Raw genomic sequence first — 26,485 nt, 5'->3', positions numbered from 1 at the left:
CATAGCCTCTGTAGTAGCATGAAGCCCTTACAGATTAGCCACACTTTTTTTACCTGAAGATAGAGAATTGAGAACATTTGGCAGTTTGAGCCCCATTAACTCTATAGTTAGGCTGAGACCTTAGAAAGACTGATATTTTGTTTTGAGGTTGTAAGTTTCTGGTTTTACCAAAACTGAAATGAGATCTAAAAGAATCCAACAGGAAAACCTAGTGGCTGTGCTCTTCTTTTTGGTGTTCGTTCAAAAATATTCAGTGTTGAAACAACAACTGGTGACCAAACATTAATGATGTGATTTTTTTTTCTGGTGAGATATATATACAGTATATCCCAAAATTAAGTACACCTCTAAGTGAAAATGGCCAAATTCGGCCCAAGGTGTCAATATTTTCTTTGACCACCATTATTTTCAAGCGCTGTCTAAACTGTCTTGGGCATGGAGTTCACGAGAGCTTTACAGGAGCCACTAGACTCCTATTCCACTCCTTTATGATGGCATCACAGAGCTGATGGATCTTAGAGACCTTGTGCTCCTCCACCTCCATTTGAGGATGCCCCACAGATGTTCAATAGGGTTTAGCTCTGGAGACATGTTTGGCCATGTTCAGCACTGTTACCCTCAGTTTCTCTAGCAAGACAATAGTCGCCTTCCATCATGTTTGTTTGGGGTCATTCTCATGTTGGTATAATTGGTTGCTGTCCAGTTTCTGAAGGGAGGGGATCATGCTCTGCTTTTGTTTGTCAAAGTACATGTTGGCATTCATGGTTTCCCCAATGAACTGTAATTTTCTGGATTTTGGGAGGAGGGAGGATTCTGTCGGTCACAGTTCTACCTGCGCTAAAAATTACATTATTTGTAGATGGAAGAACTTTCAAAATCTGCAGTGTATCATATACTTCCCAGGTGTATATTCTTTTTTTTATACAGTTCCTCTAGGTAGACTTAGGCAAAGTTAAGGATTTTGTAGGATTCTAATCACGTTTGTGAGTAACAAATTATACTGAATTATACCAGGTGATAATGATAATTATTTCATATATGGGTTGAAACACAGTCATTAACTGAAACAGACACATCTGTGTATGAGGCTTAAAGATGTTGTCTACTACTCTTATATTGATGGCCTATCCTTAGGATAGGTCATCAATATCTGATCGTCCGGGGTCAGACATTCGACACTCCCACTGATCAGCTGTTCCTGGTCCCGGCAGCAGGCAGCCGGAAATGCTCAAATGCTATTGATCTGAATAAGATGTGGATGTGCAGTACTCAGCTGCGGCCACTACCAGAAGACGAAGCAGCTGCAGAGCTGAGCATTTCCTGCTGCCTGTGCAGACTGGGGTTTCAAGATGTGCTGTTCAAGATCTAGATCTAAAAAGCACCAAGAAAAGAGCAATATTGAGGATTGTAATCACAGTGATCAGCCAAGGAAACTTAATGCAGCAGATGAAAGATAAATCATGCTTACTTCCCCTCAAAATTAGAAGATAATCAGCAGTGGGATACAGCTAACCCATGTACTGTTCGAAGAAGTCTGGCAGTTGTCTTATTGGGAGAACTGTAGCCAAAAACAATACCTTCAATATGGAAACAAGACCAAGCATCTCAACTATACACAGGAACAGGGTACAGTAGAATGGTATCAGGTGTTCTGGACTGATGAGTCAAACTTTTAAATATTTGACAATAACAGAAGTCAATTAATTATCCAAAGGGCTGGAGAGTGCTACACCAATGAGTGTCTGTAGGCAATAGTGAAACATGATGGAAGTTCATGTGGATGGGATTGATAATAAAGTGCCAGCCTTTGGTGATGACACCAAACTATGTAGGATAATAAAAACTGACCTTGATGATATAATATTACGAAAAGATCTGGATGTTGGAATGGGGAGACACTTGGCAAATTAAATTTAATGTTAATAAATATAGAGTAATGCACCTAGGATGGAGGAATCCTATTGGTGCATATACATTGAATGCAAGTAAACTCGGAACTACAGAACAGGAGAAAGACGTGGGTATTCTGGTTACAAGTAAGCTGAGCAGTAGCACTCAATGTGAAGCAGCAGCTGCAAAAGCAAATAAGATTTTAGGGTCTATAAAAAGAAAAATTAAATCCCGTAATCCAAATGTATTGTTATACCTGTATAAATCACTTGTAAGGCCACATCTAGAATATAGGATGCAGTTCTGGGCTCCACAATTTAAAAAGGACATTGAGAAATTATAATCAGTTCAAAAGCGGGCAACTAGATTATTACAAGGAATGGAAGACCTCCCATATGATGAGAGGTTGGAAAAGTTGGGCTTGTTTTGCTTAGAAGAAAAAACGCCTCACAGGAGATCTCATTTATATGCATAAATACATGTGTGGTCAATATAAAGAACTGGCACATGACTTATTCCTTCCAAACACAATACTAAGAACCGAGGACACTCACTGCAGATGGCAGAAAAGCGATTCCAGCAGCTAAATAGGAAAGTGTTCTTTAAAGTGAGAGCAGTCAGACTGTGGAATGCCCTACCACAAGAAGAATAAATGTCAGACACTATAACAACTTTTAAAAAAGGACTCAGAACATTGTAGGTTATAGATGATTTAATGACAAAAATGTATAATTGATGGAGGAAGGTTGAACTTGATGGCCCTAAGGGGTACTTTACCGTTGCGACATCGCTACCACTATGTCGTCGGGGTCACGTTGTTAGTGACCACATCCAGCGCCGGTAGCGACATCGCAACGTGCAAATCCTAGATGGAACAATGAACGAGCACAGAAGCGTACAATCTCGCTGATCTGTGTGACGTCGTTCATTTCCGTAATGTCGGATCGACCGCAGGTATGATGTTGTTTGTCGGTCCTGCAGCACCACACATCGATGTGTGTAAACCCGCAGGAGTGACAAACATCTCCTTACCTGTATCCACTGGCTATGCGGAAGGGAGAAGGTGGGCGGGATGTTATGTCCTGCTCATCTCCGCCCCTCCGCTTCTATTGGCCGGCCGATTAGTGGCATCGTGGTGACGTCGCTGTGACACCGAGCGCACCTCCCCCTTGAAGGAAGGATTGTTCGCCAGTCACAGCGACGTCACCGAGCAGGTATGTGCGTGTGAAGCTGCCGTAGCGATAACGTTCGCTGCGGCAGCAATCAACACATATCGCATGTGCAACGGGGGCGGGTGCTATCGCTAGCCGATGCTAGCGATGTCACAGCGTGTAAAGTACCCCTAAGTCTTTTTCTTAATCAATGTAACTATGACACAACTACAACAAATAATTAGTTCCCCCCAGACTGTTTATGAAGAAGGACATGATTAAATATCATCTATACTCTACTATAATCACAAGTGATATTTCTCTCCTGCAAAACTGACACGGTTATACCGGTCATGAATCTGACAGTATGTCGGAAGTAGTCAAGGTGTGCCAGCTATGCCCATTACCATATGTTCTGAGATATGTCACTGCCAAGCAATCGGCAAGAGGCAATGGTAGATTGCATATGGTAGTTTCTACGCTACTTCAGCATTGGAGAGATTTCACAATCTACATGGGTCCATCCTGATGACAGGTTTAAGCGTTCACACTCAAATGGCTGATTAGAGGTAAAATATTGGGATACTATGGCTGTTAAGGCTGCATGTTTTCATCCATGTTAATTACCATTTTGGTATTTTACACTACAGCTATATATTAGCAGAATAACAAGGTTTATAACTCCCTATATCATTGTAATTTGTATCTTAGTGAATGGAACTCCAAGTAGCCAGATGTCAACACCAAAATCTACAAAATCTTCGTGTTCATCGCCAACAAGTCCAGGAAGTTACCGAGGTCTAAAGGTAAGCTAGATTAAATCTGTCATCAATATAACCTCATTAGAGTACTGACTATTAGAATATTAGATAGATGGCGGACATGAAAAGAGAGAAAAGTGTTTATAACTTGCCATATATGCACCTATACTAGAACATTACTTGGGAATTCACTTTTTAGAGACTCTCATCTGTGAATAGATGTGTTTCATTGATGTGGATCCAGTCAGCACAAAATATTTAAGTTTTCAATGAATATGTCAAGTAATACACTATCATCCCTGCCTAACTTTTACAGCCTATAATAGCATAGATAAAGGGATCTTTAGAAAAAGTATTTCTAAAGATCCTTTATGATATGCTAATGAGGTCAGCGACTAGTCGCAAGGGCATTAGTTCCCTTGGCTAGGCGGCCCCTTAGCATGTAAGCAAGCCGAGCATGTAGGCAAATCCGAATACATCGGTGTGCATGCGCAAACCGGCAATTTCTCTGCACAGGCGCGGGATTTTGCCTGGCGACGTGGTATGCATTCCTTTATGGAATGTAACACAGGAGCTGCTTAAGCTGCTAGTTTTGATTTATACCTAAAAACTATGGTGACAGGTTCCCTTTAAGTTAATGTAAATACATTATAAGGTTCCCAGAGTTCCCCCTTAGTCTCAAACCACCAATTTGACATGGAAGAAATTATGTTGATAACATTTTTCAGTTAGTCGCATGGCAGAAGCATCTCCCATACTGCTGAATAATGAACACACTTGGTGCTTTTATCTCAAGCAGGCTCGTTTGTCTATTTCTGCAGTGCTTTGTGGAGCCAAATGAATACTTGGATGGTTGCACTGTTGCTATTTGGCAGCATATTCCCAGTGTCAGCATTACTATAAATCAGTTGTTTGGTTTCTCAGAACATTCTTGCTTGTTTTATAAGGATTCCCAGGCCTATGCATATAACCCAGCCATTATAAGAAAAGGTCACATGTGTCTAAATTATGACCGCTACTATATGTCTAAGTGCAGAAACGTATCACTTCCCTTTTATTTTAATCTAGAGCTGTAGTTTAACCTACTATCGGGCTGTGATTTATATCAGTTTATCTTATTTGACAGTGGTTCGTTATCCAAAATATGCTATCGTAATAGTAGGTTAAGTATTGCCAGTTTTCTACACACTCACTGTTTGAGAGAACAATCAAACCTAAACGTTATTAGAAACATGAAGAATAATATTAGCGTCACAATTTCCTGAATCTTACAGTTTGGTCCAGAGATATTTGGACAGTGACTGACTCTTTCTGATTTCGTCTCTGAATGCTACTATTTTTTATTTAGTAACTGTGGAGGGAAAGAGCGCAATAGGGTCTTACCAGATAAATACCAATTAGTGACAAATAAAAACACACTCACCTACTAGGTTTGTGAAAATCACAACCCTAGTGTAGCTTATGAAGAAAACTGCAGCAGCCCCGATGTAGCCACGTGTAATCGAGAGCGATGGGTTATATGCCGTGCTATCACCAGAAGACAGATGTTGATTATTCCATTTTTTTATTTATTATAAGGTCAGGTCAATGTGTTTCAGGGGCCAACTATCCCCTTCATTAGGATATCAAATGGGATAGTCGGTCCCTGAAACGCGTTGACTGGACCTTATAATAGGACAGTTGATGGTTCCATATAACCCTCTCTCTCTTGATTGCACAATACTATTTTTTATTTAAAATTAAATAACTGAGATGCAATTGAAAGGTAGATTTTTAGCTTTAATTAAAGGGGTTGATCAAAAATATCCTTTGAAATGCTTAGGAATTGCAGTAATTTTCTAAAAAGCCTCCTCATTTCAGAGACTCAAACATACAGTGCCTTGTGAAAGTATTCGGCCCCCTTGAATTTTTCAACCTTTTCCCACATTTCAGGCTTCAAACATAAAGATAAAAATTTTAATCTTATGGTGAAGAATCAATAACAAGTGGGACACAATTGTGAAGCTAAATGAAATGTATTGCTTATTTTAAACTTTTGTAAAAAAATAAACTGAAAATCGGAGGGTGCAATATTATTTGGCCCCTTTACTGTCAGTGCAGCAAACTCACTCCAGAAGTTCATTGAGAATCTCTGAATGATCCAATGTTGTCCTAAATGACTGATGATGATAAATATAATCCACCTGTGTGTAATCAAGTCTCTGTAGAAATGCACCTGCTCTGTGATAGTCTCAGTGCTCTGTTTAAAGCACAGAGAGCATCATGAAGAGCAATGAACACAACAGGCAGGTCCGTGATACTGTTGTGGAGAAGTTTAAAGCCGGATTTTTTTTACAAAAAGATTTCCACTGCTTTAACCCCTTAACGACCGCGGGCCGTAAAATTACGTCCTAAATGACATAATCTTACTGCCCGCGGTCCTCCGGCGGCAGCATGCCGCGATCGGCACACATCTCAGCTGATTTTCACAGCTGAGATGTGTGCCTGCTAGGCACGAGCAGAATCGTTATCTGCTCGTGCCGATTAACCCCTTATAATGGCGCTGTCAATACATGACAGCGCCATTATAAGCGCAATCGCGGTAAAGTTTTACTTACCGCCGAAACCGGAAGTCACGTGACGCGATCACGTGACTCCCGATAGTTGTCATGGTAGTACAGGGTCATGTGATGACTCCTGTACTACACATGAATTGGTTTCACTTTCGCTGTGCCCGGGGCACAGCAAAAGAGAAAGACAGCGTATCTGCTGTTTACAGCCTTCCAGCTGTGATCAGCAGATACTGCAGAGCGATCGGAATGCTGATCGCAATAGCCCCCTAGGGGGACTAGTAAAATAAAAAAAAAAAGTAAAAAAATAAGTTTTAAAAAATTAAAAAAAAACAAAAAAACCTAAAAGTTCAAATCACCCCCCATTCGCCCCATTGAAAATTAAAGGGTTAAAAAAATAAAAAATATACACACATTTGGTATCGCCGCGTTCAGAAACGCCCGATCTATCAAAATATAAAATCAATTAATCTGATCAGTAAACGGCGTAGCGGCAAAAAAATTCCAAACGCCAAAACGACGTTTTTTTGTCGCCACAACTTTTGCGCAAAATGCAATAAGAGGCGATCAAAACGTAGCATCTGCGCAAAAATGGTACCGGTAAAAACGTCAGCTCGAGACGCAAAAATAAGCCGTCATTGAGCCTAAGATCCCGAAAAATGAGAACGCTACGGGTCACGGAATATGGCGTAAAACGTGCGCCACTTTTTTCGGACAAACTTCCGATTTTTTTTTAACCCCTTATATAAAAGTAAACCTATACATGTTTGGTGTCTACGAACTCGCACTGACCTGAGGCATCACACCCACACATCAGTTTTACCATATAGTGAACACAGTGAATAAAATATCTCAAAAACTATAGTGCTATCGCACTTTTTTTGCAATTTTTCAGCATTTGGAATTTTTTTGCCATTTTCTAGTACACAATATGGTAAAACTGATGGTTTCATTTAAAAGTACAGCTCGTTCCGCAAAAAATGAGCCCTCACATGACCATATTGACTGAAAAATAAAAAAGTTACGTCTCTCAGAAAAAGAATGGCGAAAAAAAAAACGGAAAGCGAAAAATCGGCCGGTCGTGAAAAGGTTAAACATCCCAAGAACTAGCCATCCCTCAAAAATTTCATCTCAAACAAAGAGAAGACTGATCAGAGATGCAGCCAAGAGGCCCATGATCACTCTGGATAAACTGCAGAGATCTACAGCTGAGGTGGGAGAGTCTGTCCATATGGCAACAATTAGTCATACACTGCACAAATATGGCCTTTATGGAAGAGTAGCAAGAAGAAAGCCACTTCTCAAAGATATCCATAAAAATTGTCGTTTAAAGTTTGCCACAAGCCACCTGGGAGACACACCAAACATATGGAAGAAGGGGCTCTGGTCAGATGAAACAAAATCGAACTTTTTGGGCACAATGCCAAATGATATGTTTGGCGTAAAAGCAACACAGCTCATCACCCTGAACACACCATCCTCACTGTCAAACATGGTGGTGGCAGCATCATGTTTTGGGCCTGCTTTTCTTCAGCAGGGACAGGGAAGATGGTTAAAATTGATGGGAAGATGGATGGAGCCAAATACAGGACCATTCTTTAAGAAAACCTGTTGGAGTCTGCAAAAGACCTGAGACTGAGACGGAGATTTGTCTTCCAAAAAGGCAATGATCCCAAACATAAAGCAAAATCTACAATGGAATGGTTCACAAATAAACGAATCCAGGTGTTAGAATGGCCAAATCAAAGTCCAGACCTGAATCCAATCGAGAATCTGTGGAAAGAGCTGAAAACTGCTGTTCACAAACGCTCTCCATCCAACCTCACTCTGCTCCAGCTATTTGCAAAGGAAGAATGGGCAAGAATTTCAGTCTCTCGATGTGCAAAACTGATAGACACATACCCCAAGTGACTTGTGCTGTAATCGCAGCAAAAGGTGTCGCTACAAAGTATTAACTTAAAGGGGACGAATAATATTGCACGCCCCAATTTTCAGTTTATTATTTTTTTATAAAAGTTTAAAATAAGCGATAAATTTCGTTCAACTTCACAATTGTGTCCCACTTCTTGTTGATTCTTCACCATAACATTAAAATTTTAATCTTTATGTTTGAAGCCTGAAATGTGGGAAAGGTTGAAAAATTCAAAGGGGCCAAATACTTTCGCAAGGCACTGTAATTGGACAAATTTACATTATCATAAGTAAAATGTTCATATTTAATATTTAGTAGAGAATCCTTTGCAGACAATGACTGCTTATAGTCTGGAAACCATAGACGTCGCCACATCTTGGGTTGATGCAGATTTATGAATTCGCACATCACACGCACTGTCACGGGGCCGCAAGTATGTGATATGCAGACTCCCGACCACATTCTCACTGGAGGCACACAGCCTCGCTCAATGCAGCCGGGGGATCCTCACAGTGCACAGTGCGTTCTGTGTGAGGATTCATAAGTCTGCAGCCACATAAAGTGACTGTAGACCTATGGATTTAGACCAGACAACCTTTTTTAAGCTGTGTCTTAAGGGAATCTGTCACCAGGTTTTTGCTACCCCATCTGAGAGCAGCATAATGTAGAGACAGAGACCCTGATTCCAGCGGTGTCACTTACTAAGCTGTTTGCTGTCATTTTGCTAAAATCAATGTTTTCTCTGCTGCTGATCTAGCAGTTACAATCAGCTCCAGACCTTTTATGTGCTTAATTTATAATGGATTATTGAGGGAATAGCCCATTAAAGAACTTCTGAGATAATTGTACAATTACCTTTGGTCCCTTGAAAAAGAGACAGCTACATATTAAAGAGCTGTAATTCCTAAAACCTTACTGCAATTAGGATGTAAATACCCTCAAATTAAAGCTGAGAGTCTGTACTTTAAGATTATATTATTATCATGAATAACAGCTAAATTGCCAAAACTTGCATCACTGTCTAAATATTTATTGACCTAACTGTATATTAAACAGTATAGGAAACGCTGTCTAAGGCTATGTGCGCACTAGAAAAGTGATTTTTCTCAAGAAAATTTCTTGAGAAACTTCTGGGAGTTGAAGATCACCGCACCAAAACCACGGGAAAAACGCATGCGTTTTTGCCGCGGTTTTTCCGCAGGTTGGTCCCTGCGGGTTTTTTATGCTGAACTGCAATAAATAATATAGATAATAGATAGATAATCGATAGATAGACAGATAATGGATAGAGAGAAAGATGGATAGATGAATAGATAGATAGATGAGAAAGACCTATATAATGTTCCACCCCCCTGCATATTCTAAGCTGGCACCCTTTAGTGACTTTCATGTGGCACTAAAGGGTGCCTAGCCTTGTATTTAACCAAAAAGTAAATAATTAAAAAAAAATGACGTGAGGTCCCCCATCTTTTGTAGCCAGCTAGGGTAAAGCAGATGGCTGCAGCCTGCAGACCACAGCTGGCAGCTTCACCTTGGCTGGTAATCCAAAACAGAGGGCACCCCACGCTGTTATTTTACATTAAATAAATAATTTAAAACAAAAAACGTGGGGTCCCCCCCATATTGGATCACCAGCCAAGGTAAAGCGGACAGCTGGGGTCTGATATTCTCAGACTAGGGAGGTCCACTGTTATTGGACACTCCCCAGCTTAAAAATAGCATGCCACAGCCACCCCAGAAGTGGCGCATCCATTAAACGTGCCAATCCTGGCGCTTCGCCCCAACTCATCCCGTTGCCCTGGTGCAGTGGCAAACGGGGTAATATATGGGGTTGATGCCAGATGTGTAATGTCACCTGGCATCAAGCCCTGGGGTTAGTGATGTCACGCGTATATCAGATACCTGACATCACCAACCCAGTCAGTAAGAAATAAAAAAATAAAAAATAGACAACAAAAAAAGTTTTATTTGAAAAAACACTCCCCACATTCCCTCTTTCACCAATTTATTGACAAGAACAATCAAATCCGGGTCCGGAGTAATCCAATAAGGGGGGGGGTCCCACGACGATCCATACCATAGTCACTGTCCCAGTAAGTGAAGAACAGAATGTTCCCCATTGGCTGGGAGAGTAATGCAGTGACCTGAGCACTGCCATCAGGAGGTTAGCAGAGATCATTACCTGCTGTGATGATCTCCTGCAGTCCTGCCATCAGCGCTGTCACTGACTTCTATGCCGCCGCGTTGTCAGCGGTATCGCGAGAGCCCTTGACGTCACCGCTAGTGACAGTCTCGGGCCGCGGGCATAGACGGCAGTGACAGCGGTGACGTCAGGAGGCAGGAGATCGTCACAGCAGGTAATGATCTCATCTCACCTCCTGACAGCAGCGCCCGTCATCCCCGCGGCTGCACGCACTGCTGTGTGTCAGTGTCTGCCTGCGCTGCAGCGTGGCAAGCTGCTGATACTGCGGGCAGACACTGACACTGCAGGGCAGGCAGCCGTGGGGCCGGAGCGGGACACACACTACACGGGCATCTGGAGGTCACACGGAAGTGCTTCTGTGCGGCGTCCAGGGAGTGTGACGTGTGTGTTTACTCTGCTCCGCTTCCTCTTCTGTCATAATGACATCACTCCCTGCAAAACCGCAGGCAGCGATGTGCATTACCGCAGGTAAATCGCGGCTATACCGGGGGTATACCGCACATCATTTGCTACCTGCGGTATACCCCCGGTATTTCGCGATTACATTACAGTGAATGGAGTGAAATACCGGGGGTATTCCGCAGGTACCTGCAGAAAAGAAGTGACATGCACATTTTCTCAAGAAATTTTCTCAAGAAAATATTCACAAAGAATTTTCTTGAGAAAAAAACGCAGTGTGCGCACAGCTATTTTTTTTCCCATAGGTTTTGCTGGGAAATGTCTGCAGAAAGATTTCAAACATTTCTCAAGAAATTTCCGCAGCAAAACCGCGGGTAAATCTGAGGGTAAAACGGCCTAGTGCGCACATAGCCTAAGGGATATTGGTTATGCTTAAAGCACCACTCCAGCATTTTGGGAGGTTTTCAGCTCTGGGGTGGCGTTTTAAATGTAAGATCCCTGCATCCAGCGTTGTACTCCCTGTCTGGCACTTTCATACTTGTTCAGCACCACTCCAATACCGCTGCACCATTTTCTGACTCTAACTTCCAACTGGCCGAAAGTCAGAAGTTATGTCAGATGCTCCCAATGCAACTCTTCTTCTCTTTTCTTTGCTCTTTGTAGAAACAGGAAATCTCTTATCCCTGCATGAATCATTCTCCTCTTTAACTCCTGACCAAGCTGTTGCCTCCTCCCTGCCAGGTACTTTACAGTGACTAATGCAGGGAAAAGAGACTTTTTGTTTCTACATAAAGCATAGAAAAATTCAGCTATTTAGTTTTTAATCATGTGATGTCATACATCTAATGGAAAACAGAAGAATTAACTGGGTAGAAAGGCAAAATTACACAGCGTCATATAATATGACAGCAATATATTAAGATTACAAAACTTTTGATGGGAGAGCTTCTTTAAAGACAAAAACCTATATTTTAAAGGGATTGTCTGGCAAAAAGAATTTATCATCCTCAGGACTGCTGAGATTATCATCAATAGAACGGGCAACTTTTATCCCTATTATAAACGGGCAGCAGAGTGTATGCTTCCCCATTCATTTTCACAATTACATAGAGGATGAATGGAATGACAGTCAAGATGTACTGAAATAAATAGTAATAGTACATGTAAATAACAAAGGGTACTTAGTTGACATTATTTTGATCAAAAATACATAATGGGCATCCCACCGATACAAGGTGTACCAAATCAGGATGGTTCCTAACTAGTAGCTCACCTTGCTTTGCGACAGCAGGCCTTAAAATAGACGGTGGCAGAACAGGACCCAGACCTGACTGTTTCATATCTGCCTGTGGAAAGCTATATAGACAAGATGCACAGCCCAAAAAGGGGACCACACTCTATATGTACAGAGTACACAGTGGCAAAAGTGTGAATGTACACCTACGCTTTCCACGTACACAAAAAGGTGTATCTGACCATTTCTTCAGTTTCCTAAAACTCGGTAAAAGTGGAATGTTCAGAAGCGCTGCCATACAAACTAATTTACAGAGCAATTAAAATGGAGCAGGAAACACAAAGTGATGTTTACAGTAGTATATAATATATTCTTATAGACATGCCCAACCCTAAAAATGTCTGTATTCAGTAAAACTAGTCAGAGAGTCAGTGAGTTCACTGATGAAAAGATTAATGTATTCAATTTGGAAATGTTAAAATCTGTCTTTGTAGCATTTGGAACTGCATTAATAATTTTTATACTCAAAACCCAAACTTTTCTTATCCATTGCAAATGTATTCCTGACTAATAGTCTAAATATGTCTCATTTTAACTTGGTGGTCAGGCAGATTTTGTTAATCATCCCACATATTAGACATTTTTGGGCGTCTGCTCTATATGATGAAAGGGAGTTAACATCCAGAAGTTATTTTTTTAGTACAGTATTTTATTTGTGGACACTTAGTTATACATAGATGTGTCAGTTTTACAGTTTAGGATTTAACCTCTTGTGATCCAGTATTTTTAGAAATTTTTTATAGGATTTGTTGAAAATGAAAAAGTATTCATACCCAGTGAACTGATCAGCGTGAAGGAAATGATGCATGATTTTCTAACTATTTTAAAAATATAAATCTGAAAGGTTTGACATGCGTTTCTATTGAGAAAATCCCCCCACCCCCCCGGACTTCCTCACATTTTTGCCAATTTCTCTTGTAGCTCAGTGAGATTGGATGGAGAGCATCTGTGAACAGCAATTTTCAAATCTTGTGACAGATTCTCAATGGGATTTCGGTCTGGACTTTAACTGGGCTTTGATCTAAACCATCCATTATAGCGCTGGCAGTGTGTTTAGCGTTGCTGTCCTGCTCGAGGATGAACCTACTCCCCAGTCTCGTCTTTTGCAGCCTCTAACAGGTTTTCCTTCAGGATTGCTCTGTTTTTAGCTTTGTCCATCTTCCCATCAACTCTATCCAGCTTCCTTGTCACTGCTGAAGAAAAGCATCCTCACAGCATGATGCCGCCACCACGTTTGATGGTGCGGATGATGTTTTTAGGATGATGTGCAGCGTCATTTTTTCTCCACACATACCATGTTTTTCCAAAAATAAAACACTGTCATACTTTTTTTTGCCCCAAAAAAGCACTAGGGCTTACTGTACTTTTGGAATAGGTCTTTTTCTTAGAGAAACATGGTTGGGGTAACTTTAACCCCCCCCCAGACCTCCCCCATACCCCCCCACTCCAAAAAAAATCAGACCCCCCCCCTCCCAGTAGAATCATACTTACCAGAAGCTGGGTATCTGCATGGCTTCCAAGTCCTCCCTGTGATCTCCGGCAGGCCCTCTCAGCAGGTATGCTATGCACTGCCTCCCCTGCTTCTGGCCGACACACTCATATACATCATTATCAGCGCGGGGGGCAGTGAAGAAGTACGGTATACTCACAGGCCACTTCCGTGCAGCATCGTGTTCTCCTCCAGTCTGCCAGTCAGCTGATCTGTGTAGAGAGCGGTGAGCACAGTGATGACATCATCGCTGTGCACGCCGCTAGTGTCCACGCAAGTCAGCTGACCGGCAGACTGGAGGAGATCACGATGCTGCAGGGAAGTGACCGGTGATGGCTCCACACAGATCAATGGCGCTGCTGCCGACACAGACAGGGGGAGGAGCGATGCTGCATGGAGCGAGGAAAGGTGAGTATAAACGTTTATTGTTTTTTGTGTGATACAGGATACATGCCATATTGCAGCATGGGGCCATACAGCAGCATGGGGCCATATAGCAGGATGGCAGTATATAACAGGATGGGGTATATAGCAGGATGAGGGCATATTCCAGGATGGCAGTATATAGCAGGATGGGGTATGTAGCAGGATGAGGGCATATACCAGGCTGGGGTACCTTAGCAGAGAATTTGAGGACATTACCCCCATAACAGTGTCAGCAGCAGATCCTCGCCCCATAACAATGTGTCATGACCACATTTTTTGCTTAAAATTTTATTTTCCTCCTCTAAAACCAGGGTGCATCTTATGGTCCGGTGCGTCTTATAGTCCAAAAAATACGGTAACACATTTTAGTTTGTTGGTGTAACATGGAAAAGTTCATGGGGTATAAATACTTTTCAAGACCTTGTATTTGGTTTAGTAAATAATTACAGACCCTGTCGAATAACCAAACTGAAACTTCAACACCTAGAATTCTGTGTTGTGCATGTTCCTCTATTATTATTCTTGGAAATGTATGAATAAATTGACAACTGTGTTAGCATTCTCTTATCAAAATGGTATGACCCTATGCACTCTTGGCAATGTCCAATCACTGCTGAGTAAACACCCCCATATACATCAGAATAAGCTTGGCCAAACTTGTCAATATCGGGGTCGATCAGCAGACTAATGTGTATGGGTCCCTTCCAACTCTTCCCCAACAGATGATGTCGAGAGAGAAGCATTCGGCTGGTTACATTTCCTACCGCTGATCCATTTGTTCTCTAGAGATAACCTGCTGGCAGATAAGTCTTGCAATGGATTTCTCCTGGAGAATACAGGACTAAGCTGAGTTCTCCTGTGTATTGAGGAGTACTTGGAGACAGCTGTCACCTGACAGCTATCTAATGTCTATGCAGAGCCTCACTGTGTCAAGACCCAAACTATTAACAAAGGGAATAACACAGAGTTGTCAATGTAATTATGCAGTACCAGAAGGAACAATAAAGGAAAGGCATATCAGTGTTCTCAGAAAAGGTGCTTCAAGATTTTCATCTCATTGGCAATAGAAGTACTTATTAGAGCAGACATGTCAGAAGAAGCATATGAACAAGTTGGTCATTGACACCAAACAATAATGAAAATCTTTACATTTCTAGATGTCGCCTCATTCAGGATCAACTTCTAATGTGAATGGTCTTCCTGATGCTCCTAATAGTCCTGAAGGTAGGTTTAATAACACAGCGATACTTGACCTTCTCATGGGCACATTTTAACCAGGGATTTTCATGTATATGCTTATTATATAAATGCATAATCAGTATACAGTGCATAAATGTAATTCTAAACTTAATTCTAAAACGTAATTTAGTGTAATAAATGTAATTTAATGCACTCATATAAAGAGTGCATTAAATCTGTAATTCTGTGTGATACATGTGTGTTAGAGCTCAGCGGTGTACTCCTTTTTCAATAAGTTATATTTTTACTTTTCCATTTAGTGGCAGATTCATACATTCCATGGTGAGAGGTAGCGCCTACATAAATCTCAATTAAAAGGTATCTGTCAGCAGGTTTTTGCTACTTCATCTGAGAGTAGCATGTTGTAGTCAAAGAGATTTTTACACTAACCATGTTTAACTTAGATTACAGGGTGCAGCCATTCTGACATTATCAAAAAATGAATTTAGCTAAGCTGGGAGCTGTCCTCACCCACAAAAGGCTCTCAATAGAGATTGTGCATTGAGTGCGAGGTGTCAATCACAGCAGGGGGTATGCTGGTGACTTCCTAGTCCTCTAATGCTAATCACAGGGTAATTAACCCTTTAGTTTAGGTAAACAATAGCTCACACACAGATAAGGCTACTTTCACACATCAGTTTTTTTCCATCAGGCACAATCCGGAAAAAACAGATAAAACGGATCTGGCTCCGGATCCGTTTTAATACCATTGATTTGTATTAGTGCCGGATTGTGCCTGATGGCCTTGTGTTGCATCCGGCTTTTGCTGGATCCGTCGTGATTGGGTAATGGGATGGAACGTCTCTTGTAGTCACGTTTTTTGTCTCTGACAAAAAAACGCATCACATCGGATCCGGCGCGATACGGCGTGTTTTACATTGGAAGCCTATGGACGCCAGATCCAGCGTAATGCGGCAAAAACCGGATGCAGCCGCCGTATCTCTTTTTGTAAACTGAGCATGCTCCAATTTATTGAAAAAAAACGGATCCAGCAAAAAAAACGGACGAAACGGATGCGCCGGATCCGTTTTTTGACAGATCAGGTATACCGGATCCGTAAAAAAAAGGATCAGGCGCATCCGTTTTTGTATATTCTGCGCCAGATCTGTTGCATCAGACACACACCGGATTGTGCCTGATGCCAAAAAACTGATGTGTAAAAGTAGCCTAAGAGAAGCACAGTTTGGTTTTTTTCTTTTTTTTATCCCTAGCAGCATACTGTACTCAGCTTACATTGCAAAATCCTGCTGGCAGATTCCCTTTAAATGTAACCAATTTATTTTGAAATGTGTTTCTGATTATTAAAGTTATAGGCTTGGTGATTTATTTTTTTTCTGTGGTATGTGATTAATAATAATATCACTGAAAGAACAGACTGACTTACAGTGCCTACAAGTAGTATTCAACCCCCTGCAGATTTAGCAGGTTTACACATTCGGAATTAACTTGGCATTGTGACATTTGGACAGCAGATCAGCCTGGAAGTGTGAAATGCACTGCAGCAAAAAAGAATATTATTTCTTTTTTTTTTTTTTAAATTGTGAAAAGTTTATTCAGAGGGTCATTTATTATTCAACCCCTCAAACCACAAGAATTCTGTTTGGTTCCCCTAAAGTATTAAGAAGTATTTCAGGCACAAAGAACAATGAGCTTCACATGTTTGGATTAATTATCTCTTTTTCCAGCCTTTTTTGACTAATTAAGACCCTCCCCAAACTTGTGAACAGCACTCATACTTGGTCAACATGGGAAAGACAAAGGAGCATTCCAAGGTCATCAGAGACAAGGTCGTGGAGGGTCACAAGGCTGGCAAGGGGTACAAAACCCTTTCCAAGGAGTTGGGCCTACCTATCTCCACTGTTGGGAGCATCATCCGGAAGTGGAAGGCTTATGGAACTACTGTTAGCCTTCCACGGCCTGGACAGCCTTTGAAAGTTTCCACCCGTGCCGAGGCCAGGCTTGTCCGAAGAGTCAAGGCTAACCCAAGGACAACAAAGAAGGAGCTCCGGGAAGATCTCATGGCAGTGGGGACATTGGTTTCAGTCAATACCATAAGTAACGTACTCCACCGCAATGGTCTCCGTTCCAGACGAGCCCGTAGGGTACCTTTACTTTCAAAGCGTAATGTCATGGCTCGTCTACAGTTTGCTCATGATCACTTGGAGGACTCTGAGACAGACTGGTTCAAGGTTCTCTGATCTGATGAGACCAAGATCGAGATCTTTGGTGCCAACCACACACGTGACGTTTGGAGACTGGATGGCACTGCATACGACCCCAAGAATACCATCCCTACAGTCAAGCATGGTGGTGGCAGCATCATGCTGTGGGGCTGTTTGTCAGCCAAGGGGCCTGGCCATCTGGTCCGCATCCATGGGAAGATGGATAGCACGACCTACCTGGAGATTTTAGCCAAGAACCTCCGCTCCTCCATCAAGGATCTTAAGATGGGTCGTCATTTCATCTTCCAAAAAGACAACGAACCAAAGCACACAGCCAAGAAAACCAAGGCCTGGTTCAAGAGGGAAAAAATCAAGGTGTTGCAGTGGCCTAGTCAGTCTCCTGACCTTAACCCAATTGAAAACTTGTGGAAGGAGCTCAAGATTACTGTCCACATGAGACACCCAAAGAACCTAGATAACTTGGAGAAGATCTGCACGGAGGAGTGGGCCAAGATAACTCCAGAGACCTGTGCCGGCCTGATCAGGTCTTATAAAAGACGATTATTAGCTGTAATTGCAAACAAGGGTTATTCCGCAAAATATTAAACCTAGGGGTTGAATGATAATTGACCCACACTTTTATGTTGAAAATTTATTAAAATTTAACTGAGCAACATAACTTGTTGGTTTGTAAGATTTATGCATCTGTTAATAAATCCTGCTCTTGTTTGAAGTTTGCAGGCTCTAACTTATTTGCATCTTATCAAACCTGCTAAATCTGCAGGGGGTTGAATACTACTTGTAGGCACTGTATATCTGGTTGTCATTGTAACATGCTGTGGATTAGTACTTTTTCCAGCTCTAGGAACTATACTAATGGAGGATTTTAAAATTATTTTGACGTTGAATATTAAAATAATAAACAAACACCATACAAACTATAGAAAAAATGAAACAATGAATAACTGCTTTAACTATGTTGCATTCAGTTCTGGAAGGTAGCACACTATTTTGTGTCTATAGACTTGAAGTGTTTGCTTTCTAAGTTATAAAAGTCAAGTAGGTAATACAGTTGAAAGCAGAAGTTTACATACACTACCTAAAAAGACACATCTGCATGTTTTTCTCATCTGACATGAAATCGGAATAACCTTTCCCATTTTGGATCAATTAGGAACCAAAATTATTTATATTCCCAAATACCAGAATACTGAGAGAGATAATGTTTTAAGGCATTTTTATTACTTTTTGCAAAGTCAAAAATGTACATACACTAAGAGTACTATACATTTAAACAATATGGGACAGCCCATGTGATGATGTCATGTCTTTAAAAGCTTCTGATAGGTATATTGGCAACATCTAAGTTCATTAGAGACACACCTGTGGATGTATTTTAATGTACACCTGAAACACGCTGCTTCTTTGTGTAGCATCATGTGATAGTCAAAATAAATCAGCCAAGATCTCAAGAAGAGAATTGTGGATTTGCAAAAGTCTGGTTCATCCTTGGGTGCAATTTCCAGGTACCTGAAGGTGCTTCGTTCATCTGTACAAACAATTATACGCAAATACAAACAAGATGGGAATGTCCAGACATCATACCACTCTGGAAGGAGACGGGTTTTGTGTACTAGAGGTGAACTTGCTTTCCTCAGACATGTGCATATCAATCCAGGAACAAAAGTAAAAGACCTTGTGAAGATGCTGGCGGAAGCTGGTAAAATTGTGTCATGATCCACAGTGAAACGAGTACTGTATCAACATGGGTTGAAAGGCCACTCTGCTAGGAAGAAGCCATTACTGCAAAAGAAATATAAAAAGCCAGATTAATGTTTGCAAATGCATACAGGAACAAAGACCTTAATTTTTGGAGACATGTCCTGTGGGCTGACGAAACTAAAATCGAACTGTTTGGCCACAATGACCATTGTTACGTTTGGAGGAAAAAGGGAGAAGCTTTAAAGCCTAAGAACACCATCCCAACTGTGAAACATGGGAGTGACAGAATCATGTTGTGGGTTTTTTTTTTCTCCAGAAGGGACTGGTCTGGTGCACTTCACAAAATAGATGGCATCATGAGGAAAGAATATTATGTGGCAATATTGAAGCAACACCTCAAGACATCAGCAAGGACCTTAAAGCTTGGACGGAAATGGGTCTTCCAAATGAACAATGACCAGAAGCATACTGCCAATCTAGTTACAAAGTGGTTTAAGGATAACAAAGTTAATGTTTTGCAGTGGCTATCACAAACCCCTGATCTCAATCCTATTGAAAATTTATGGGCAAAGCTGAAAAGGCAGGTGCCAGCAAGGCGACCTACAAACCTGGCTCAGCTACACCAGTGCTGTCAGGAGGTATGAGTCCAAATGCCTACCAACTATTGTGAGAAGCTTTTGGAAGGATATCCAAAACGTTTGACCCAAGTCATACAGTTTAAGGGCAATGATACCAAATACTAATGAAATGTATTGTAAACTTTTGACTTTGCAGAAAGTAATAAAACTGACTTAAAACATTTTCTCTCTCATTATTTTAGTATTTAGCAAATATAAATAATTTTGGTTCCTAATTGACCTAAAACAGGAAAGGTTTATTCTGATTTCATATCAGATAGTGAGAAAAACATGCAGATGTGTCTTTTTAGATAGTGGATGTCAATGTTTGGTTTCAACTCTATGCTTGTACTTGTCATTCAAATCTAAAGGCTGCTTTACATGGTACGATCGATTGTGCAATTTCACAATCGATCGTACCCGCCCCCATCCTTTTTGCGTCACAGGCAAATCGCTGCCCGTGTCGCACAAAGTTGGTAACCCCCGTACTTACCTCTCGTGCGACCACGCTGTGGGCGGCGAACGTCCACTTCCTGGAGTGGGAGGGACGTTCGGCCTCAGAGCGACGTCACATGGCCGCCGGCCAATGGAAGCGGAGGGGCGGAGATGAGCGGGAAGTAAACATCCCGCCCACCACCTTCCTTCACATAGCCGGCGGCGGCCGCGTGACGCAGGTGAGCTGCTGTTCATCGTTCCCGGGGTGTCACATGGTGCGGCGTGTGCTACCACGGAAACAATGAACAACTAAATTAAACGATATTATGGAACCCAGCGAGCAGTACACGACTCACTATTTGTGAGCGATACTGCGTCGCTAGGAGGTGTCACACAGGCCGGCATTGCCAGCGATGCCAGATGTGCGTCACAAAAACCGTGACCCCGACGATCTATCGCACGATAGATTGTCTGGTGTAAAGCAGCCTTAAGTTTTGAACTAAAATATAAAGCATAAGGACCATAAATGTAAAATCAGATGATCTTTAAAAATGTTATTATCTCAGTCTCTGTAGAAACTAAAGCAATAAAAGCTCTGTGCTACTGTTTGTTAAAGCTGAGACCCAAATAAAATAAGTATTAAAATTACCTAAACCAACAAATCTGTGATTGCATGTAGCATATGAATAACTAAGCTGTATTTCAGTTAATGTGCTTTGGTTGTTGTGTTACATTTCATGATTTTTTTTATTTTTTTTGCTCAAGGACTTAACGGAAATAGATATCTCGATGCTTCCATAATCCTTGAGAAATATAAAATCGGAAAAGTGATTGGAGATGGCAACTTTGCTGTTGTGAAAGAATGTGTTGAAAGGTGTGTATTGATACATATGTGAATACAGCTATTTTTATTTGTTAGCCTATTTTATTATTGATACTTTTCCACAGTAATGTAAATTAAAAAGACACGCTTAGTGACAATGTGAACTTGAGTGAATAGAAAAATTTCTGTTTGAGCTTGTATCCTCATAGCATGAGAACATTTTATAATTCTTTTATCTGGAGCCTCCACAACCAAACCATGGTGATGTCTGTGCAAAACCAGTTGTTGAAATCCATGCCAGAGAAAGAAACGTGTACATGTGATGGATTGGGTGCTAATGTAAAACAATACCAAGCACACTGCTAGTCACAATTATCTAGTGAGTCTAGGATGCTTTGGAGGTCTTCAGCAACTCATCAATGTCATGAGGGTAACTCACTAGTGACTCCAGTTTGAGAAGCAATGTCCTAGACCTTGTCCTACCTTTCCCACACAGAACAGAGAGTGGGTCTATTCATTTCATGGATATGGATAAAAGTATTGGGACACCTAAACATTACAACTTTAGAAGCTTTCATGACATCTCATTCTAAATCCTTAGGCATTAATATAGGATCTGTCCCCTTATTGCAGCTAAAACTTCTTACACTCTTCTGGGAAGACTTTTTGCAAGATTATAAAGTGTGTCTGTGGGAATTTTTTGACCGTTCATGTAAAAAAGAATTTTGTAAGGTCCGACAGTGATGTTAGAAGAGAGGGCCAGGTTTGTAATTTCCATTCTAATTCATTGTGCAGCCTATTAAGTTCTTCCACCCCAGACTTGCCCAACCATGTTTGTATGCACCTTTGCTTTGTGCACTGTGGCACAATCACACTGGAACTGAAAAGGACCTTTCCGAAAATTATTCCATCAAAGTTGGAAGCATATATTTGTCCAAAACTTCTTTGTATGTCGAAGCATTAGGTTTTACCTTAACTATAACTAAGGGGCCGTAACTGACCCCTGGAAAACTACCATATGGCATTATCCCTCCTTCACCAAACTTTAGAATTGACACAATGCAGGCAGGTAGGTTCTCATGGCATTTACTGAATGTAGACTTGATCATCAGACTGCGACAAGAGAATCGTTTGTTTTGTCATGCCACAGACACATACACATTTCTTGTGCTCTAGTATTTAGTAGCGTCGTGCTTTACACTAGCCCATCCAACTTTTGGTGTTGTGCCATAGAGCTTGAAACTCATGGCGTGAAATTCCCACACACAGTTTTTTGTGTTAACGCAAGAGGAAGTTTGGAGTGCTGTAATTATTGAGTCAACAAAGCGTTCTTGATTTGTACTTACTATACGTGATCTGACGCTTCATGGCGTTTTCTAAATGCTTGCATTAATCATGGAATATTTAAGGAAGGTGGAATTTTACATATTGGCTTGCTACAATGGTGGCAGCCTTTTCTTTTGCAGGACTGCAAAATAGGTGAGTTCTTTAGAACAACCCGTTCTATTACAAATGTTTCTTTAGGAAGACTATATGGCGAGGTGCTGGATTTTATATGTGCCAATGGGACTGGAAAAAAATGAATTCAGTGATTAAGATTTGTGTCCCAATACTTCCCACATAGTGTATGTACTTGATGGACCATCATACTGTGCCAATGTAAAACCACTGAACTGGGATGGTTTTGAGTGCACACACTAAGTAAGATTCCATAAAGTTTACTTTTAGTAAAACTAGTCTTTATACTTAACGCTGTCAACACTTTTAAATAGGATATGTTTGCTGTGCAGTGTCAAAGCCCTAAACCAATGGAAACCGTTCTGTTTTTTATATAAAACAGGCAGCATGAGTCACAGGCCCAGCTTCTAACACAGAATAATTTACAAGTGATAATTAGTGGCTGCTTTGTAACAAAAAATACTAATTTAAAACAGAATTAGCATATTCTGTCACTTTTTATTGTTTGGGATTTTTACTTCCATTATAAATGCAATAAATTTAAATTACTTGTATGGTAACTGAAATTGGGGAAAAATGCCAAAATTGAAAGACACACTGTTTCCTAACTTAATAGATATGATTCCTTCTTTACAGATCAACAGGAAGAGAATACGCATTAAAAATCATAGACAAGGCAAAGTGCTGTGGAAAGGTAATACAGATTTTAATGTTTGCACTCATTTGTGTTTTTATAACGTCATTATAGTCAAAGTTCTATCTTGAGTTCACAACATGTGCACAGGATGTGTTATAAATGTGTAATGTTTCTCAATCATACATGTCAGACCCACATCTAAGGGAAGACCCGAGAGTTGCCAGTCTCGTCATGTATAGACACTGCTGCTCATCACATAATTACATGTCTCAGAAGTGGCACCCAGAAAATAAATGTTGAAGGTGTCAATGCCCATTATTATGTGGATCCTTAGAGGCAATGTTATATTTATTTAATCAATGACAGTATATCTTCCATAGAACACTCTTTTTATCAGTTTAAAAAAAACCTGTCAGCATGATTTTGTATGTTAAGGCCCCTTTACACACTGAGACTTTCTAGCGATTCCACCAGCGATCCCAACCTGGCCGGGATCGCTACAAAGTCTCTGTTGAGTCGCTGGTGAGCTGTCAAACAGGCAGACCTGGACAACGACGCAACAGCGATCCGGACCTGCAGAACGACCTAGCTAGTCATTGGGGATGTTGTAAAGCAGCTTTTTGAAAGGGAAGTCGCTAACGAAGTCGCTGTAAAGGCCCCTTTACACACTGAGACTTTCTAGCGATCATGCTGCACAGCGGGAAACAAAGGACCAAAGAATGGTCCTGAGAGATGTGTAGTGATCAGCGATCTCACAGCAGGGTCCAGGTCGCTGATGCGTTTCACACACTGCAATGTCGCTATTACGTCACAAAACCGGTGACGTTACAGCGATGTCGTTTGCAATGTTGCAGTGTGTAAAGCCACCTTTAAGGTCAAGGAATGGCCATAATAGCACTATTATACTGATTACATAGATACCTTTACTGAAGAAATCTCCATAGGGGTTGTTTGTTATTCAGCATTTGAAGTTTTGATGTAATAAGCTTTAATTGCATAGGGATGGGACTGTGGATAGGATCTTCAGTGCCTGCCCCAACTCTCCACCTGCATCTGGTGTCTGTATTTGCCTCCTGCTTGAATGTTCATGCCGACACTGTCCTTGACGCAGGTGGCATTTATGCAGATTGACCTTACGGAGGTCTTGAATAAAGTGTCGGCGCTCATTGAGGATGCGTGGCCTCCTGCGCCATATTACAGAAGACCGCCTGGAGGTCAGACTGCGAAGATGGAGCCAGTATGAACATTCAAACAGGAGGAAAATATAGACACTAGACACAGGCACGGAAGGAGCCGAAGACCGTATCCACAGTCCCGCTCCTATATGCTGAAAGCATATTACACCAAAAGTTCAAATGCTGATTAAAGAACAACCACCATGCGGATTTCTTCAGTAAATATATCTATTTAATCAGTATAACAGCGTCATTATTGTGCTGACAGGTTCTCTTTTAATAGTTCATGTGTTAGTGAAATCTAAAAGTGAAGTTTCACTTGCCTGTAGGAATATAATTCGCCCTTGCAATCTTTAATTAGGTCTTTCCCAAAAACCCTTCTCTCCATTAATTTAGTCTTGGTGGTTGTCATGCATAGGCCATTCAGGAATCTATATTGCTCATCATTTTCTAAACAGATTCCTGGGTCTATGATCATCACAGGTTGGTACTTTACAGGTAGTGCACACTTCCATAAGTGTCAGATTTTAGGATTATAGGCCAGGTAAGTGAAACTTGGTGGGTGGCGTCCTTGATATGCCTACACCTTTATTTTTAGACCTTGTTTAGAGTAAGCCTGCTTGTTTCCATTACACTCGGTAATTGCTAGAGTCCAGTATCAATAACCTCCAATTGCATGGTAATTTTTTTTAGCTTTTTTTTATTCCATTTAGATGTTGTTTCCGATTGTACAATTAGCCTAATGCTATAACATTTGATGGCTTGAAAAAGTGAATCTCCTTAAGGACGCTCGAGCAGGGGTTTTGGCCTCTCACTTGCTGCACATCTTAACTTACTGATGATGTTACAGGGTGTCAAAAACCTCTTCTTATTTGCATTTCTACCACTGCATCTCCATAGTCTTTGAAATCTGCAACAGATGTAAATTTCATACCATTCTATTATGCTTAGGATTTTTTTTTTCATGCTGGATTGAACCCAAAATACCAAATTTTACATCTACACCTAGTTTTCTGTACTTTGTCAAGATGTGGTTTAAGAGTACACAATCCCCTTGGGTTTTTGTCAAGTTGTTTTTCAGATGTTGTAGGAAATCAGATTTTTTTAAAAAACTAATTTGTCTTTTTTTAACAGAAAATTACATGTATGTTATAGGTTCCGTACTTTCTGCATAGATTTCCATCCCACTGGTGCATTTTATGACCTGTTTCTATAGCCAGTAGTACATTACTTTTCAATTAACTATTTATAGACAGGCACATTGATATATCAAATGAGTCCACAAGTTTCGTAAATCACATTTTAGTAAATAATCTAGAAAGTTTTCTCTAATATTCCCAGTTTTTGATAGGCCATGAATATTGAAAAATGACTGGTTTTAAATGGCATTGATGCCAATGCCTGATGAACATGCATATTAATGTAAGCATTGGTCAACATTTTACTAGAATGAACTACTCTTTAATTTAAGATGTCTCACTTTACAGGAGCATCTGATTGAGAATGAGGTGTCAATACTCCGCCAGGTTAAACACCCCAATATTATCATGCTGATAGAAGAGATGGACACGACAACAGAACTGTATCTGGTGATGGAATTAGTTAAGGTAAGAGGATTATTCCAATTTAATTAATCATAAGTGGGTATTCTACAGTGGCTTTAGTAAGATTACATGATTGTAAGTAGGATCATATAGTAGATCTAGTAATTGCTTAAGAAAGCCCAAAGCTAGAAGTTATTAAAACTGCAGGATCACAAGGTCAAGCAATGTGCAAATAAATTTCTTTTGTTATCTTTATGTGGGTGCTTAAAAGGGAAATACACTGTCTTTCCAGTCTTAAGGCCCAGTCACACACAACGACTTACCAGCGATCCCGAAAACGATGCTACCCGATAGGGATCGCAGGTAAGTCGCTGGGAGGTCGCAGGTGAGATGTCACACAGTCAGATCTTACCAACGATGCAGAACAATACAGGTCGCAGTTGCGACCTGTATAACGATCTCAGCAGTCACTGTGACCCTGTCACACAGCGTCAAACACAGCGATGTGTCCTGCCCAGCAGGACATCGCCTTTGAAGAAAATGAACTGGACCATTCTGCAACGACTAGAGATCTCACAGCAGGGGCCTGATCGCTGGTA

General features: G+C 40.9%; 1 protein-coding gene across 4 annotated transcripts in view; it reads left to right on the top strand.

The window, feature by feature from the left end:
• Window positions 1-26,485, top strand: part of DCLK2 (doublecortin like kinase 2) — a 185,837-nt gene that overhangs the window by 109,454 nt on the left and 49,898 nt on the right. For all 4 annotated transcript variants that reach the window (XR_012754158.1, XM_075347971.1, XM_075347964.1 and 1 more), the window contains 5 exons: window positions 3,753-3,847; window positions 15,232-15,298; window positions 21,015-21,123; window positions 23,167-23,224; window positions 25,830-25,949. Coding sequence is in view for 3 of the 4 variants with exons in the window: in XM_075347971.1 (XP_075204086.1) it covers window positions 3,753-3,847; window positions 15,232-15,298; window positions 21,015-21,123; window positions 23,167-23,224; window positions 25,830-25,949 (449 nt within the window). In the remaining variant the exon portion in view is untranslated. The remainder of the gene's footprint in view (window positions 1-3,752; window positions 3,848-15,231; window positions 15,299-21,014; window positions 21,124-23,166; window positions 23,225-25,829; window positions 25,950-26,485) is intronic.

Source organism: Anomaloglossus baeobatrachus, chromosome 1, assembly GCF_048569485.1.
Source record: "Anomaloglossus baeobatrachus isolate aAnoBae1 chromosome 1, aAnoBae1.hap1, whole genome shotgun sequence".
NCBI lineage: Eukaryota > Metazoa > Chordata > Amphibia > Anura > Aromobatidae > Anomaloglossus > Anomaloglossus baeobatrachus.
Note: the sequence above shows the minus strand (reverse complement) of the source record. Positions and strands in the feature narration are given on the sequence as shown.